Genomic DNA, 17,670 nt, shown 5'->3' with positions numbered 1-17,670 from the left:
GCTCTTTTGCTAAACTCTTTCAAAAATACAGATTAGAATCTCTGGGTAATGACAAGACAGACATTTTCAGTGAAGATGAGAATGACAGCTTGACAGAACTTCAGCAGTAAATTCATAAAATGACTGAAAAAGTAAGGGACTTAGAAACCATGTACCCAGCTATAGTTTTTATATGACCATGGGTCACAACCTCTCTGGGCCTCAATTTCATATCTGTAAAATGGGGAGAATACTGATTATGCTAACAGCTCACAAGTCTCTTGGTGAAAATCATATGAGAACAGACACAGAGAGTTATATAAATGCAAGCTATCATATAGTAATTAGCAAAATCTAGAAAGTAATAAAGTGTCCAGACTCTTTTAGTATGTCTCAGATGAGGTGACAAAAGACATAGAAGACTATGGAGGTAGAGAAATTAAGGCTCAACTTAAAAAAAAAGATGTAACTACAGGGAAATGAAAGAAGACTAAAAAGGCATTCTGATTATTTGTAGTCAAACAGATAAGGCATGAGGAGACAAATGCACTGCAGATTGGAGTAGAGTGGTGATACTTTTGTTCTCCACAGATAGCCTGAAACAAATTTATATTTCTCCACATGAAAGGAGAAGCAAAGCTCCTAATACTTATTCGCTTGTCTAAAATTACAAATTTTGCTTTTATTGTATATATAATTTAAAGAATTTTAAGTTTAAAAACTTCTAAATCATACTTATAAGATTTCTGGAAGAAAAAAAAAGACAAGGCACCTAATTAAAATTTTTATTGTTTCAGAAACAGAGACAAAGCATATTTTTTGAGGTTCCTTTCCCTAAAGCACGGCTACCACGACACATATAACTCTGAGAGGCTAACTTCTCACTTGTGATAATATTCCAGACCAAGATTCTTGAGACTATTTGGAAAACACAGTAAACCATGTATAAAGCTGTACTAAGTATTTGTTCTGAAAGGAAAGGAAACCATATTCTTGGCTAAAAAATGGGGTTCAGTGGCATAATTATAAAAAAGAAAATTTCTTGTAGAAAAAGATAATCCTTACTCCATCTTTGTGAGGTGCTTATTCAGATCTTTAATTGTCATTTTCACTGGTATAAACTATTTTTAAAGTACACTAGTATTTAAGATCTTCTACACTTACAGTTAGAAATGTTCATAACCAGTAATTGTACTCCCATCAAAATGCATGTAAAAAACCTAGAAACATAACATGTTGCTGAAATCAACATTTTTTTTATCTGATCATAATCAGTTCATGAAGATTTTGATATTTTGACAGCTTGAATGCCTTTTACTGAAATGGTAAATGAGATTTTATGTAACCCAAGTATATACTTTTGTTGAAATCCTCATAGAAATGAGATTTTTTTAAGTCAGTCAAGAATATCTTTGAGAGAGATATGTTCAATTATCTTCATTTTCTACAAGAAAGAACATGCATGTAATGGAGCTCTTTAAAAAACCACATGTATTATTAATAAAAATCACTTAAAGGGTACAGTTTTGTTATAGTAGCAGTATATCAACAATGCTCTGAAACCATATTTCTCTACTGGCTTAAACAAAATGTATTCAAGAATCTTTGCAGAGAACAAGTGATTCATTTTCAGTAAGCCAAAATCTGACCCAAATATAAACTCCCAATTTCTGACAAAGGCCAACATGTACTGTTAATGGATCCTTCAAAACCAAATGTTTTGTGTTTCTTTGCTTCCCAGCATAATTACACAAGGATAAAGATTTTTTGAGGGGGGGTTATTTGTTTTTTGTTTATAACAAAATTCCAAGGATGAGACAATTCCCCCCTATAATGGTGATAAACCTTGTGATACAAAGAGATACGCAGAATACAGAAAATATAAAGGATATAATGTTTCACATTTCTGCATTTGTCTCTATGCCCACAAATTCCCTAATTTTCAGATTTAAAAAACCCATTTACTGTAATTGTAGAATAAAACTAGGATTTTAGTATGAGTTCTCCCTTTGAAACTGGCAAATACAGGGTCTACAACTAGATAACATCATTTCTGTGCCAAAAACCATTGATAGTATTAAGTTACGAAGATGATCCTTTAACAACTTAAGTCATCAAGCTCAAAATACTCCACATGAGCATCATTTCCCCTCTACATCTAGCAGCACAGCTAGCCTTGAAAAGTATGCTGCAGCATTATTTCCAACTTAAGGTCTGATTGAAGTCTCTCAAATAAGCTGTATTCAATCCTGATAGTTCTTTATTTTCTATAATGATATTTGCTATGGAAAGCTAATTTGTTCTAGGTGTCACTGAGAATAACCAAAATTAGATAAAGGTAACAAAAGGCTCACAACAAAGTACATTATAACCTTGAAAACATCATTAATACATTACAGCACGCATCAGGAAGGGAAAAAAAAAGCTGTTGCATAAGGAGACTACTGCACTGCTAGATTTACATTCTCGCAAATAAAGTCAGGTATGAATCCATAAGAAGGACTTTATCATCTCACTTCCAGTTTCTTTCCTTCAAGAACAATTTGAATTTCTTTGGCATCCAAAGTCTCATAAGTCAATAAAGCTTCAGCTAGATTCTTATGTTCTTTTGCATGTGTCTTCAAGATGTTTTTTGCTCGTTCATATGAGTCCTGAAATGCAAAGATAAAACACAAAACCTCAAAAAAGTTATTATTGTGGAAATTAAGAAGGAAAAGAATTTATAAAATGAGAATTTTATGTTCTATAAAATCCTAGTCCCAACATTTCACCATGGTCAGGAGGGGATTATGGATTCTCCAGGCTATAACAGCAAAACTCAAGCTTTTCAGAATTGTAAGGGCTTTGAATAGGGTGTGGGTAAAACAAATTACATCTGCTTCCCAAGAAGCAACCTAGCTAAGTACTGAGGAACTCATTAACAATAAATTAAATACTTAGTAATTGTCTTTGACTATTACAACCTTTATAACAAAGTGACAAATAAAAACTGCTTCCCACTGGCATTAATGAGAGCTGAGCATGCTAAGAAGCATAGAGTTACTTATAAGCATTAATTTATTTACTGATACACTAAAAACTAAAAATCAGTCTTTATACACACACACACACACACACACACACACACACAAAAAAAACCAGAAGACAAAAGGAAGTTGCTACTAAATGGAAGCAGGATTCGTTATTCTGTGAGAGTCAAATAAAAGTGTTAGCGGAGTAGTTCTGCTGAACCTTAAAAGGTAACAAGAAACACCCTTTCTTAGATTATCTGCTCTTCTGTTGTAGTACTCATAAATAAGTAGGCAAAAATACTACCATAAAAATAACTGCAGGTAACATACACATCTCTGTTGCAAAGGAGAAGATAGAAAAATTCTATAAAGAACTTGATAATACCTTCCAAATTACATCAACACATTTTCATACTTAACGTAAAACGGAGCACTAAAGGATAGCGAAAAACATGTTAGACGATCTGAGGGTAACAAGCAAGAGAAACCAAAGGTGCTGAAAATGGTGAGCACAAAATAACAAAAAAGAAATTTATCATATCTTCTCAGCTAGGAAATGATGTGAGAATTATTTCCAAATCATCTATTTCTAGATAGTCAGATCACTAACTTGTCAGAACAAAAAGTTAATGTAAAAGTAGAAAATGTAAAGATATGGCAAGAAATTTAAACTAAGTGAGCCACATAAAAAAATGATGCTAAAAGGGGGAAACAGAAGAATGGACACCATCACCAATTATGCCAATTTATTAAAGCAGTTTAACCAACATAAATCAATTGCCATAATGAGACCTTTAAAACAGCCTGGAGACACCATCTCAATCAGCAAACACTTGATTTCCCTGGTCATGCAGTAAAATATGGCAGCCAAGAAAAACACCCCTTTAGAATATACTCATTTGCAAAAAATATGAGGATGACTGGAAGAAAGGTACACATATGTACTTGCTAGAACTGTGAAATCGTCCAATAATTCTGGAAAACAAATTTGAATTATATGAGAAAGGTCACTAAACTATTTATACCTTTTGACCTAGAGATCTCATTACTGGGTACATATCCCAAGAAGGTCAAAGACATAAATAAAGGTCTAATACACAGCAAAATATTCACAGCAACAACACTTTTTGTGGTAGCAAAAAGCTGGAAAGAAAGCAAGGAACCATCGACTGGGAAATGACGAACTAACTGCTATGTGAACAAAATGGAACACTATTGCAATGTGAGAAATGATGAATACAAGAAATTCAGAAAAACGTGAGAAGATTTAAATGAAATGATGTGGAGTGAAGTACACAAAACCAGGACAACAATATACACAGTGACTATAATAATGCTTTAAAAAAAAAAAAAAGAAGAATGTGTAAATGAAGCTGAATGCTGAATAATTATAATGATCACTCTTGGTTCTGGAAAAGAAATAAGGTAGCACCTTTCTCCTTTCGGCAGAAATGGGAATAAAAGATGTGGAATATCACATATACTGTTACACAGAATCACTAGATCAGTTGGTTTTACTCAACTATTGTCTTTGTTAAAAGGGTAGGCACAATATCTAGAAATTGTGACAAAACTAGAATGTATCAATAAAACTTATTTTAATAAAACATCATCAGAAGGAATGTTAGTAGAAGATCAGAAGCTGTATCACCTCACAAAACAGTAAGAATTAATGAAAAGAAAGATCATGCTTAAAGAAAGCTTGGTGAAAATCATTCTAAGGACATTGAAAGGACAAAACTCAAAAAAGGACAACAAATAGATGAAAATGAAAAAATCTGTAAAGATTTTTACAATAAATTCTTTTCACCACCAAGAAAAATAAAGCCACCACATGTGGTACTATCCCTGAAGAAAACATAAGATGGAAAAAACAGCTGGACGAGGTAAATATAAAGGATGATCTTGCTGGAAGTAACACAATTTTGAAGGCACAGGATATTCTACAAGTAAATGACAAGGGGAAATACCAATGGCACTGGAGAAAAAATAGATTTTGTTACCCCTTGCCATCAGAAAGCAACCAGAAGACTATCAACCTATGCAACTTTGTAAAGACTGGGGTCTCGCTATCTTGCCTAGGCTGGAAGTACAGTAGCCATTCATGGACTCAATTCCAGTACTAATCAGTATGGGAGCTTTGACCTCCTCTCTTTCCAACCTTGGCATATTTGTCCTTCCTTAAGCAGCTGGGTCCACACCAACCTTCCCCCTCACAAATGGTTCTCCATACCGGTATATGCTATCAGCTTTAACACAGTGCAACTCTGAACTCAGGAGCCCAAGAAGTTCATTAGCCTCACTGCTCCCGACAGCAGGGATTCACAGATGTAAGCCACCACACTCTGCACTACTTTCTCTTCCATATAAACTGTATGACAATAATCTACACATGCATCAAGTGTATGTAAAGATATGAGAAGGGAATAGGAAGAAGTTTCCATAAACAATATTCTACAAAAGACCATACTTATACAGTGACACAATTAAAGGAAAGCCAGAGAATAAAAATCTCATTGCATTAATTGTTCACTATTTTAAAAATCATTTATTTGATTTAATAATAATAACTAGCACTTATATAGCAATGTACTAAGAGTTTTACAAATATTATCTCATCTGAGCCTCACAACAACCCTGGGAAGTAGGTGTTTTTATTAACCCCATTTTACAGATGAGAAAACTGAGGCAAACAATAGTTAGGTGACTTGCTCAGGGTCACACAGCTAGTTAAGTGTTTGAGACAGGATTTTAGTCCGAGTCTTCCTTGGACTAAGAGAAGTTACAGACTACATAGTGCCGATATTATATTCTCTCTCTCTCTCTCTCTCTCTCACACACACACACCCCCTTAGTGTAAAAACACATCAAACTCAGCAGAGGATAGAGAAAGCGAATTAAGAGAGAGGATGACACCAGGGAAGAAACAGTAATAAACAAAACTTTCTGATCATAAAGGGGAAATTAAAACAGATAGATTAAAAAACTAGAATCTAAAAGGATATCTTAGATTTCCTCTTAGACCACTAGGGCTGAACAAATTATGGTATATGAATGTATTTTTTTTACAACGGATAGGGGAGGCGCTGGAAGGAGTGAGAGAATTTGGAAATCAAAATCTTTTAAAATTAATGTTAAAAACAAATAAGTAATAAATAACAACAAAAAAAAGAAAGCATTTGACTCAGCAAAGCAGGGTACACTCTTAAAGGTTCTCCTCCAAGAAGTCTTTCATGTGTTAAAAATCATACAAGATTCCTTGGTAAACGCGATTACAGAAATAACCATTCAGCGGCTCTGAATAAATAAGCAAGTCATTAAAACAGAGACAAAAGCTAACCACTGTGGTAGAGCAAGGTCCAAACGGAAGAGACACTGCCTAAAAATGGCGAAGCATTCCAGATGCCCCTGCTCATAGGTGCTACTGCACTGGTTCAATCAAGGCCCAGGGTGTCCAGTCCAGTGAATTAATATACCTATTCGGGACAAACGCTATAAATGGACATGGGCTGGAGTGCATTTGGAAACTGAAGAATGCTTCTAACAATTCTAAGCTCTTTTTCAACATATAAATCCATCTTTTTTTTTAACGCAAATGTTCTCCCATACATGTTATGTAACTGCAAATCCTTGAACACCACAGCCACTGAAGAATCAAATTTACAAGTGAGCCAAACAGAGAAACACTTAATGGCCACACACAAGCTGAGTTGTGGCATATTTCCAAAGATGACCTATCCAAAAGATATTGTATAAGAGTATCAGTGAGGACATGTATGCCTGGAAAAAGAGACAGAGTATCAGTGAAAGTGAGAGAATAGATGAAGAACACTACTGATACTCATGAAATGTGAAAAGACAGAAAGGTCTCTAGAATTTGGGTCGATTCTCACCGAGGATCACTGGAAGAACACAGCAAGAAAAGCACAAGATGAGAAGACATCTACTATCTTTTATTAAACAGATGTTTCTAATGAACACCATGCCTTCATATTACATAAATAAATGTAGAAAAAGAACAGCCTTACCCTTAAAAGTATTCTTATTTCTTGTTCAATAGCAGACTGAGTTTCTGGACTCAATTTCCCTGTATCAGTATATGTCATGACTCCAAGCTAAAACCAAATGGAAGAAAACAGTTGATCAAAAAATGTAAAAGTCTCTAAGTATCCAATATACTTGGAGACAGCATCTATCCTCCATCACTTAAAAGGAAACACAATATTCATAGAAAAAACATAAATACTGATAGGTTATGTACTAAAATCAACAAGAGGAAAAAATTCCATAAAGTCAAAATTACCCTTGAAAATTCATTACCTGTTATTATCTTTAAAATAAAAAGAATAGATGACCTAAAATAGTTGCTATGTAAACAACTGGGCATACTTTTTTTTAAAAACATACTCAGATAAGCTATTGATCAGACAACTTGACAAAACTAAGTTCTACCCAAACAGAAGAAAACAAATACAAAGAGGTTAGGGGAAAAAATGTTCTCAAAAGAGTCTCATATCTAATTATGATATCACATTGTTCCTTCTTCCTGCCTCACCATGAGGCAAGACAGGACATAAGAATGTCAAAGGGAACACAGCAGGAACAATTCTAGCTGACTAAGGACAGAAGAAAGGCCAACCAAAGTTTTCTCTCTCCCCTTAATTCTTACCAGTCTAAGAAGGATGAATAAAAACTGTCTATGAGAATAATGAAAAACAGATTCTAGAAACACATTCACTATAGGGAAAGGCACTGGGAATGGAAACCAACTGAGAAAAACAACAGGTTTATTATGCCTCCCATTTTATACTCTCCTGGGGTATTTTCATACTGAGTGGAAAGTCATGCTCAATCTCTAAGCTATTATTTCTCCTCCTTTCTTTGCCAAGTATTTAGGGTTGCATTTCCCTAAGTTAAATATGTATGACACTACTGAACATGAATACTAGAGGGCTTTATGGTGAAAAGAACACTAGATTTTGAAATCAGAGCACATGGATTAAAATTTGGGCTCTGCTTTTAACCATTTATATGACACTGAGTCAATCAATTAACCTCACTGGTCTTCAGTTTCCTAATCTGCAAAATGAGCAGATGGAATTAGATCACTAGTTCCCAATGTGAATTTCTGTTTTTCAAATGTGCTATAAATACTCAAGAGTAATTTAATTTATACTACTTGTAATATTTTTTAAAAATTACCTACTGCTCAAGATACCATTAAAGAGTTTTTGGGGGTCAGCTAGGTGGCAAAGTGGATAGAGCTCTGGCCTTGGAGTCAGGAGTTCAAATCCAGCCTCAGACACATAACACTCACTAGCTGTGTGGCCCTGGGCAAGTCACTTAACCCCAACTGCCTCACCAAAAAAAAAAAAAAAAGAGTTTTTGGACCCTTTAATTTTGGACTCTTAATTCTAGACTATCATCAGGAACCACTGAATGGGAACCACTGTACTACATGATCTCTTCCGCCCCTCTCAGCTCTAAATCCTACAATCCTGTAATTTCTTTCACATTTCTCCCAAACTAGACATACAATGTACTACACAGAGGAACTGTGACAATGTAGTGTAATGAAACAAGATAAAAAGCCATATCCTACTGAAAGTCATTACTTCCATTCCATTTGTGGAAGGCTCCAATCCTAGTACAGTCTAACTACTGGTTATACTGCTATATGCTTCAAAATTTTCTCCTAGAGGCACCTAAGAATTGATGTAATAAAATGTGAATAAATATGGGATAGAAAACAAAAGTTACTAAATACACCTTTTTCTTACAAAGTGAAAGATTTTCAAATAGATTAAGTACAGGAAAATGCTGATCTTCTTTGTTTTACCACTTGACCAAATAATGGGAAACTGTTCATACTTATTTACCAACTATGGGAAAAATACTGAAATGAAGCACCTCTCAAAGGAAAAGAGGAAAAAAAGGAAATGAGATAAAAGAGAGCTCTTACCTTTTCACTCATTCCAAATCGAGTCACCATTCGCTTTGCTATTTTAGTAGCATTATCAAAGTCACTAGAAGCACCTAGTATTAAAAATAAGCATATTAAGTATTTTCAAAAGCTATTATATTAGTAAACCAATTTTTGAAGCACAGCAATTCTTTGCACTCAACCTGTTGTAATATGGTCAGTTCCAAATATAAGCTCCTCTGCAACTCTTCCTCCCATACTAACATCCATTTGTGCAAGCAGCTGGGACCTAGTTTCGTTCCATCTATCATTCTCAGGTAGAAGTGACACCTACAAAATTTGGGAAACGTTCAAATTATAACAGATGGAAAAAATCAGATTACAGTTCTCAAAAAAATCAGTGTTCTTACTGCTCATCACCTAGCATTATGCTCTGAACCAATTAATTAGAAAAGTAGAAATACAAAATGAAAATTATTTCAGCTTCAGAACCAGTTTATTTTATGCCAACAGGGTGAATAACAATAACAGTAATAATGATGATGATAACTATAGCTGTATATCGCCTATTAAGGTTTGCAAAATGCTTTACAAATATAATCACATTTAATCCTCACAGCAATGCTACAAGGTAAATGCTATTATTATTCCCATTTTGCAGATGAAGAAACTGAGATATTAAAGTTAAGTGACTGGCCCAGAGTCACTTACACAACTAGTAAGTGTCCAAGGAAGAATCTGAACACAACTGTTCCTGACTCCAGGTCCAGCACTCTACCCCACTGCAACACCTAGCAGCCTAACTACACCTAAGCTGTACAATACTGTGAGGGGATCTATGTTGTCATCAAAGATGAATTGATATTAAAATTTCTACTGCTAAGTGGAAATATTAGAAGGGTACTTGTGCTACATGATCCTAAACCAGGAACAGTTAAGAAAAATACGGAATTGGTGACTTGTGATCGACAGTTTTTGCTTTTGCGATTTTTAAGAAATAAAAGTTATTCAAGAATTAAAGATGGGGCAGATTCTGAATCTGCATCTAAATAGCAAAAAGCACTCATCACGAAAAACACCCTTCAGAAGAGTCTTTGGTACATCTTCAAGGAAGTTCAGAAAGAAAATTTAAAAAACAGTTTTAACTAAATATGTAACCATTTTCTCCCCATTAGAACACACTACATTTCAACAGACAGCTTATATAACTTTATTACTAATCAGAGGGTTTACTAGAGATGCTACTGGAACCTTTATCCTGAAAATCAACAAAGAAAAAGTTTCTAAAGCCTCACATGTCCAAGTGTTGGTCCTCTTGGCATGATTGTAGCTTTGTTGATAGGCATAGCATCTTTAGTGTAATATGCAATAATAGCATGGCCGGATTCATGATATGCAGTGATGGTTTTGTTTTTATTATCAATTTCTACACTTCTACGTTCAGGACCTAAAAATAAGAAATCACTTAATTGAAACAGTACATTCAGGAAGTAATATTTTATTGAATCACAGAAGTTATTTGACTTAACATAATATTAGGTGTTACAGTATCTGATATTGTTATGTCCTTAGCTGGGTAGAGGTAGAAGCAGACAAAATAAAAAAAGCATATTCTGAAAAAACAATCTTACCCTTGTTCAATAAATGCCAGTTTTGCAAAAACTAAAATTCAAACTGCCCCCACTGTTATAGCATAACAAGGCTTTAAGAAATGAACTCAGTTCAATTTCTAGAAAATACATGTCCTGTTTCATGTAAAAAAATCCAAAACATTACAATATTTAGGATATACTCTCTCCACCTCCAAAACACGAATACAGTATGAAAAAAGCAAAATCAGAACAATAATATATATGCTAACTACAACCACAGAAATAATTAAAACACTAAAAGCAACTCAATCGAGAATTACAAGAAAGAGAACGTTCAGAATGGATCACAGCGGCAGTTTTTGTTATCTTCCTGCCAAAATTAACAAGCATATGAATAAAAAACTTTCATCACTTACATATCTGAATTTATTTTTCTTGATGGTTAACACACTACGTTTAGAACGAACTTTAAAAACAAAATTTATAAAACTGGTATTTTAAAGGTCAAGGATGAAAGGAAAATTTCAAAATTAAGTATTAAAAATGGATAAAGAAAATTATCCTTTTATATACAAGCCTTTAAGAACCGAGCTCTGGCACTTGACACTTGATGATATGGCATATCTTATGTAAAAACATTTAACATATTACATGTAAATTGAAGAAATATCTTTACTGAACTCCTTTTAAGCAAATATGCCTCCGTGCTACAAACATGAGTTTGCAGTACGGTTTGTTTATAGGGTTTTGAGGGGGGTTTTGGTTATTTTGTTTACAGTATGTTTGCAGTTTGGGTACTATGCACCCAAACATGATTCTTGCTATCACTATCCTAACCTTCAGAACCACATCACGAACTACCTGTAGGAGAACATACTGAACTGGAAATTCTTCAGGAATCTCACATTCAATATGCCCAAAACAGAACTCATCCTAGACAGCCAGGTTTGCCACCTCAGAGGTTATTCTCAATTCTTCAGTGTCCTTCCTTCCTAACTTCCAGTAAGTTTCCAACGTCTCACACCACCATCCCCTTCTGTCCATTTACGGTTACCACCATAGTCCAGTTTTTCATCATCTCTTGCCAAGACTATCACAACAGCCTCCAAAAATTGGTCTCTCCCCAATCCAATCCATCATCCATACTACTGCCAAGGTGTTATTCTTAAAGCACTGGCCTATTCACACTCCAGTGGCTCCTTATTACCTCTAGGATCAAATACAAACTCCTCTGTCATTTAAAGTCCTTCATAACCTGGCCCCAACCCGCCTTCCCAGCCCAGCATTATTCCTCTTCATTCACCCTACAGTCTAGTTAAACTGGCCGTCTTGGTGTTCCTTACATAACATTCTCTCTCCTGTTTCTTTGCCTTTGCCTAGAAGGCATTTCCATTTTAATTCCAATTCTTTGAATCTCTAGTTTTCTTCAAGGATTTTCTCCAATGTCACTACTTTCATAAGATCTTTCCTGATTCCCCAATTCCCAGTACCTCCCCAAAATTAATCTTTCCATGTATTCTTATACAACATATAGGGCCATCTACACAAACATAACTGTTCTATGAGGGCAGGAACTGCTTCATTTTTGTTTTCTTAACTCCAACACAGTAGATGCTTAATATAATGTTTGATTAATACCTCAGACCATTTTGTCTCTCTTCAGCCAAAAGGGAAGGCTTTTAAAATCAAACCTATGTTCTTATTACTAAGTGCAAAATTGAATTGTAGGGCTAGACAGACAGCTTTGGTACCTTGCAAAGAAAATAGGAAATACTGCTCAAGGGTATTTGGTTCACACACTACTATTTACAAAAATTCTTATAGCAAAAACTCTAAAAGTGAAAATTCAGGTTTTTTAATGAGAAAATTTTGTGTCCATAGTTTAGCTCTACAGAACACTAGAACTGTATAATTTTACAGGTAGAAAGAACTTTGGAGATGTGATAATTCATTGCTCTTATTTTACATAATTACAGATTGACCTGGAGAAGTTGTGACTTGCCAAAGAGGTCTGACAACAATGATGATGATGAAAGGCACACACAATCAAAGGAAAATGTGAGACAGGAATTTGTGTGTACGAAAACATTTTAATCTCTGAATTATCTGAACCTGAAAAGTAAGGAAGTCAAAGTACAAGAAAAACATACCCATTAAAATTTTATCCTTGGAGAACTCCAATTCCTTCATGGTAACCATATCTTTCCCATCAACAGCTGCTTTTAATGCAGCTTGATTCACAAGATTCTCTAACTCTGCTCCAGAAAATCCAACTGTACCACGAGCTATTATTTCTGGATCAACAGCTATATAAAAAGAATATAAACACTACAACATAAAAATGGAAGCCATGGGTGGATTTACTATTAAATTTCAAGATGTTTAATACTTAATTCTGAAGGACACTAAGAGAAAATACTATATAATGGTGCCATCAAGGTAAAAAGGGTATAAATAGAAGCTACATGGCAAAATGCTTTATTCTATACAAGAATTAATTCATGATAAACATTTAAAGTATCTCTCCAACAGAAACAAACAAAAGTGGAACCTAGATTTCACAGTTTAGTAAAAAGATCAGAATAAGATTTTATTTTTATAATGTAGTCTTTCAAATGAACCTTAAGACAGAAGTATTACCATTTCTTCAATACTTCAATGATCCATAATCACTGTGGCTACGTGTATGGCTATTATCACCCATACAGACTGCAAATCCTCTAAAAAAAAGATGGTTTTCAAGAATCTCTGTGGCCCAAAATTCATTACCTCATGTTTAATGTGGTGATAGGTCTCTCTAAATTTAGCTAGGTTAGCTATAATACAATGGTCCAGGGCTCTCATTCAAAGTCTTTCCAGATGGACAGGACCTTAGAGAACTCACAGTAATCCACTTTCAGCAACATAGGTTATCTACCACAATGAGGCATTAAAGGAAGCATTTAAAGAAAGGACTCAATCACCACGGATATCTAAAAACTGAATTCAGGGACGACCAACCAAATGTAGCAATGAGGTTCATATGATGGTCTGCCTCTACCTCAAAATATTAAAGAGGTACAAGAGGCTATATACCTGATACTCAAAATCAGGTAACAGTACACTTGCAATAACAAACTCACAAAACTAATTTCTTGGGGCTAACATAGACCTGAAAGATCATTATAGTCTTCATTTTCTGGATTGGGAAAACAAAGGCAGGTGGTCTTACACCACTGCCCAGACTATAGCTCTGCTGCTTCATTTTCACTTTTAGCAGTTCATGTGGTCATGATAGCCTGAAATATTCAACTCTTAAAGGGCTCAGAAAAAGTAAATTGTAGAAGTGTCATTACTCCTGGAACAGTAACTATTAAGTATGGAAAAATATTGTCAGAATATTCAAATTGAAAACATTTTGTTAGCCCTTTGACTTGCAAATAGTGATGAAGCTGAAGCTTCCTGTGTACTAAACCTTCAGCTAAGCACAAATTTACAAGAATTACAGACAGGAACAGCTTCTTCACATAATACCTAAAATAGTCATCAAACAACAAAACTAATGTTGCTGTGGAAAAAAATATCAATCCAGCACTGCTATGTCAGACATGACTCTACGGAGATTACAATCACAGAAGGCAGAATCATTTTGAAAACCAAATACATCCATATATAGTAAAATAGCATTTAAAGACCTACTAAGACCACAATTTTAGATGGGAAAAAGTTTAAAAATAATGGATGGATTTTTGGCATGCAATTATTAGAAAGTAATTCATAAAACAGAGAAAAGACGGGGTTCTTGATCTTTCAAAACATTAACCAATCTCTTGTTATTGTGCTGAGAGAGCTGAAGTTTTAACTTACATTGATCAAATTTTATTTTATTCAGATACCATTTGAGAATTTCTGTTCGACCTTTTACATCTGGCCTTGGAACTGTAACTTGCATGTCAAAGCGACCAGGACGTATTAAAGCACTATAAACAAAAAAGAGGGGAAAAAAGTCCACAATCCAGATTCAATAAATTGAAAGTTGGCACTGAAATTTAAGCCCTCCCCAGATTTATTTCATCCAAGGGAAAAGAGGAAGACAGTGGGTGGCAGTCAGAAACTAAAATGGGTCGTTGAACCAAGTAGTTTCTGGAGAAATATTCAATAATAGTCTCCATTACCTTGAATATAAGGGCATGGCTCTTTTCTAACAACATTCACAAAAGCACAAGTAAATATGGGAAAGGATTGAGGCATGGGCTTTTTTTTTTTTTTGCTTTTTGGTGAGGCAATTGGGGTTAAGTGACTTGCCCAAGGTCACACAGCAAGTGTCAAGTGTCTGAGGACTGATTTGAACTCAGTCAGGTCCTCCTGACTCCAAGGCAAACTCTTTTTCGTATCTAGGACCTCTTTGGAAATCTAGTGAAACCTATGAATCTCTTTTCAGTGTTATTAAAAGGCATAAAATAAAATGCACAGAATTATAAATGTAAAAAATTACTTATACTGAAATACAATTATCAAAATATCTTTTAAAAATAAGTTCACTGAGGGGCAGCTAGGTGGCGCAGTGGATAGAACACCAGCCCTGGAGTCAGGAGGACCTAAGTTCAAATCCGGCCTCAGACACATAACACTTACTAGCTGTGTGACTCTGGGCAAGTCACTTAACCCCACTGCCTAGCCAAAAAAAGAAAAATAAACAAATAAAAAATAAGTTCACTGAAGCAGATTAAGAACCCCTGGCCTACAGCATAAGCAACATCATCATTGGTTTATTGAAAACAATTAATACAGGATGAGAACTTTAGCCCTTCTCAATTTGAAAGAAGAATCTGAGACAAGAGTTACTAGTGAATTGACACATAGATACTATATCAAATGCAAACAAAAGGCTTTTATCTGTCTATGAACCCCCAGACATAAGCCAATTTTTAACAAACCAGGAAATTTTAGTGCAATTTTTTTAAATTAAGAAATTTCCTCAAAGCAAATACAAAGATTTCTAAAAAGAAGTTTTCATGAACAACTAATTTTAAACATACTTATCCAATGCTTCAGGGAAGTTTGTCGCTCCTATGATGATAACTCCTTCGTTAGGTTTAAAGCTATTTTAAAAAAAAGGAACAGCAATTACAAAAGTAAGAGACGTATTTCATTGATATCTTCAATAAAACACAAAAATTCTAATGCAGAAGCTGCTTATCTCCTATCTTAAATACTACTTAATTAAAACCAAATGTGAGAGCTAACTAGCCAGAAAAACATGGCTAACTCTTAAAAAGCGGCAACCTACAGCTTAGTAATGTTAAGAACAAAACAAATATATCATTAGGTCAATATGCACTTTAAAGAGTTCCTATTATTCACCTTCAGAAGAGAATAATTATCAAATAACTCAGGTACAAATATGAAGTGTAGCTAAATCTGTTTTTCAAATTTAAGTTTATCAACCCAGACTTTCTTAAGAGTTCTTAAGAAAGTTCTCAAGAAGTTCTTAAAAACTTATGAAAGGGGATAACCCGTTCAAATATTAATATAGTGTAAAGACAAAGAAAACTTTTAATTACCCATCCATTTCAGCAAGAAGTTGATTTATGGTTTGTCTTGAATATGGATGCATTGGAGACTCAATCCTTTTTCCACCAACAGAATCCAATTCATCAATAAATATAACACAAGGTGCATTTGCTTTTGCTTCCCCTAACAAATGAGAAAACGGATCCAAACAGATTTAAATAAAAGGTATACATTTGCTACAAATGGGCAAGTAGGGGTAGCTAAGCAGCACAGTGGATAGAGCGCTGAATCTGGAGTCAGGAGGATCTGAGCTCAAATTCTACCTCAGACACTTACTATGTGACCCTGGGCAAGTCATTCAACTCTTATTTGCCCCAGTTTCCCTCATCTGTGAAATGAGCTGGAGAAGGAAATGGCAAATCACTCTAGTATCTTTGCCAAGAAAACCCCAAACGCGATCATGAAGAGTAGACATGACTGAACAACAACAAAATTTATCACTAAAATATATAACTGTCAAGGATCTACAATATATTTGAATACAAAAATAAATTCTCATTGTGAAAAAAAATAAAACATGACATCTATAAAACTCACTTAAAACTTAACAACCTTTTCAGTAACATTTAAACAAGTCAAAGAAGATAACAAAGTAATACAAAATTAGCAAACACCAATATATTCAGCTACGGAAGTTATATACCATACGAGCTGCAGCCAGCATTCCTTATTTACATACTATTATATCAATGAATTAAAATGTGAGGGGAAAACCTCAGTCCTCTCTGGTAGCCTGTACCCCAGTTTACCCATGACTGCACTACACTCCAATCCATCCCACCGCCATCATGCCAGCCCCTAGGGCTATACTGGTTTTGTGGAAGGCTGCAATTCTACTTTAACTCACTACATCAAATTCCCTAAAACAAGTCCCTGTCTAAGCTATAGTAATCCTGACCCACTGTCATTCATGACTAATCAGTTCAGGCAGAAAGAGAATTGGTTAAGTTCTTGCTTTTAAAGTGGAAATACTTGTGAACGAGTTTCTCCCTATACCCCTCAAATAATAATCCTAGCATTTTCTAATATGTATATTATTATAACATACTGAAAAGATTTCTGATACGGCTGGCTCCCACACCCACGAACATCTCATCAAATTCTGATCCAGAAGCATAATAAAAAGGAACATCAGCTTCTCCAGCCACAGCTCGAGCAAGAAGTGTCTTCCCTGTCCCTGGGGGTCCAACTAAAAGAATACCTAAAGAAGAAAATATTCATATTATTCAATTTAAGGAAAAAACCTCTCAAATCAATTTCTAAAAGCAAAACAGGATATTAGAACTAAAAGACACTCAATATCATTCTCTATAAGGCCAGGGGTTCTTAACCTGAGGTCTGTGACCTTTTTGAAAAAAAATTTTGATAACTGTACTTTGACATAATTGGTTTCCTTTATAATTCTATATATTTTATTTTATGCATTTAACACCACTATTCTAGGGGCGGCTAAGTGGTACAGTGGAGGGAGCTCCAGCCCTGCAGTCAGGATGACTTCAGTTCAAATCTGACCTCAGACACATGATACTCACTAGCTGTGTGACCCTGGGCAAGTCATTTAACCCTGACCGCCTCGCAAAAAACAAAACAAAACAAAACAAAAAACCAAGCC

At 34.8% G+C, this 17,670-nt stretch overlaps 1 protein-coding gene across 2 annotated transcripts in view; it reads right to left on the bottom strand.

Annotated features, from left to right (window-relative positions):
- Positions 1 to 750: 750 nt before the first annotated feature.
- The window catches only part of YME1L1 (YME1 like 1 ATPase), a 40,074-nt gene continuing 23,154 nt past the window's right edge, over positions 751 to 17,670 (bottom strand). For both annotated transcript variants that reach the window (XM_020990318.2, XM_020990319.2), the window contains 10 exons: positions 17,107 to 17,259; positions 16,049 to 16,181; positions 15,524 to 15,586; positions 14,352 to 14,464; positions 12,656 to 12,811; positions 10,209 to 10,360; positions 9,117 to 9,243; positions 8,953 to 9,026; positions 7,019 to 7,105; positions 751 to 2,630 (listed from right to left, as the gene is read on the bottom strand). In XM_020990318.2, coding sequence (XP_020845977.1) covers positions 2,487 to 2,630; positions 7,019 to 7,105; positions 8,953 to 9,026; positions 9,117 to 9,243; positions 10,209 to 10,360; positions 12,656 to 12,811; positions 14,352 to 14,464; positions 15,524 to 15,586; positions 16,049 to 16,181; positions 17,107 to 17,259 — 1,202 coding nt within the window. In that variant the 3' untranslated portion in view covers positions 751 to 2,486. The remainder of the gene's footprint in view (positions 2,631 to 7,018; positions 7,106 to 8,952; positions 9,027 to 9,116; positions 9,244 to 10,208; positions 10,361 to 12,655; positions 12,812 to 14,351; positions 14,465 to 15,523; positions 15,587 to 16,048; positions 16,182 to 17,106; positions 17,260 to 17,670) is intronic.

This window comes from Phascolarctos cinereus, unplaced genomic scaffold (assembly GCF_003287225.1).
Source record: "Phascolarctos cinereus isolate Bilbo 61053 unplaced genomic scaffold, phaCin_HiC Scaffold_1;HRSCAF=81, whole genome shotgun sequence".
In the NCBI taxonomy this organism is placed as follows: Eukaryota; Metazoa; Chordata; class Mammalia; order Diprotodontia; family Phascolarctidae; genus Phascolarctos; species Phascolarctos cinereus.
This window is presented reverse-complemented; position numbering and strand designations above follow the sequence as displayed.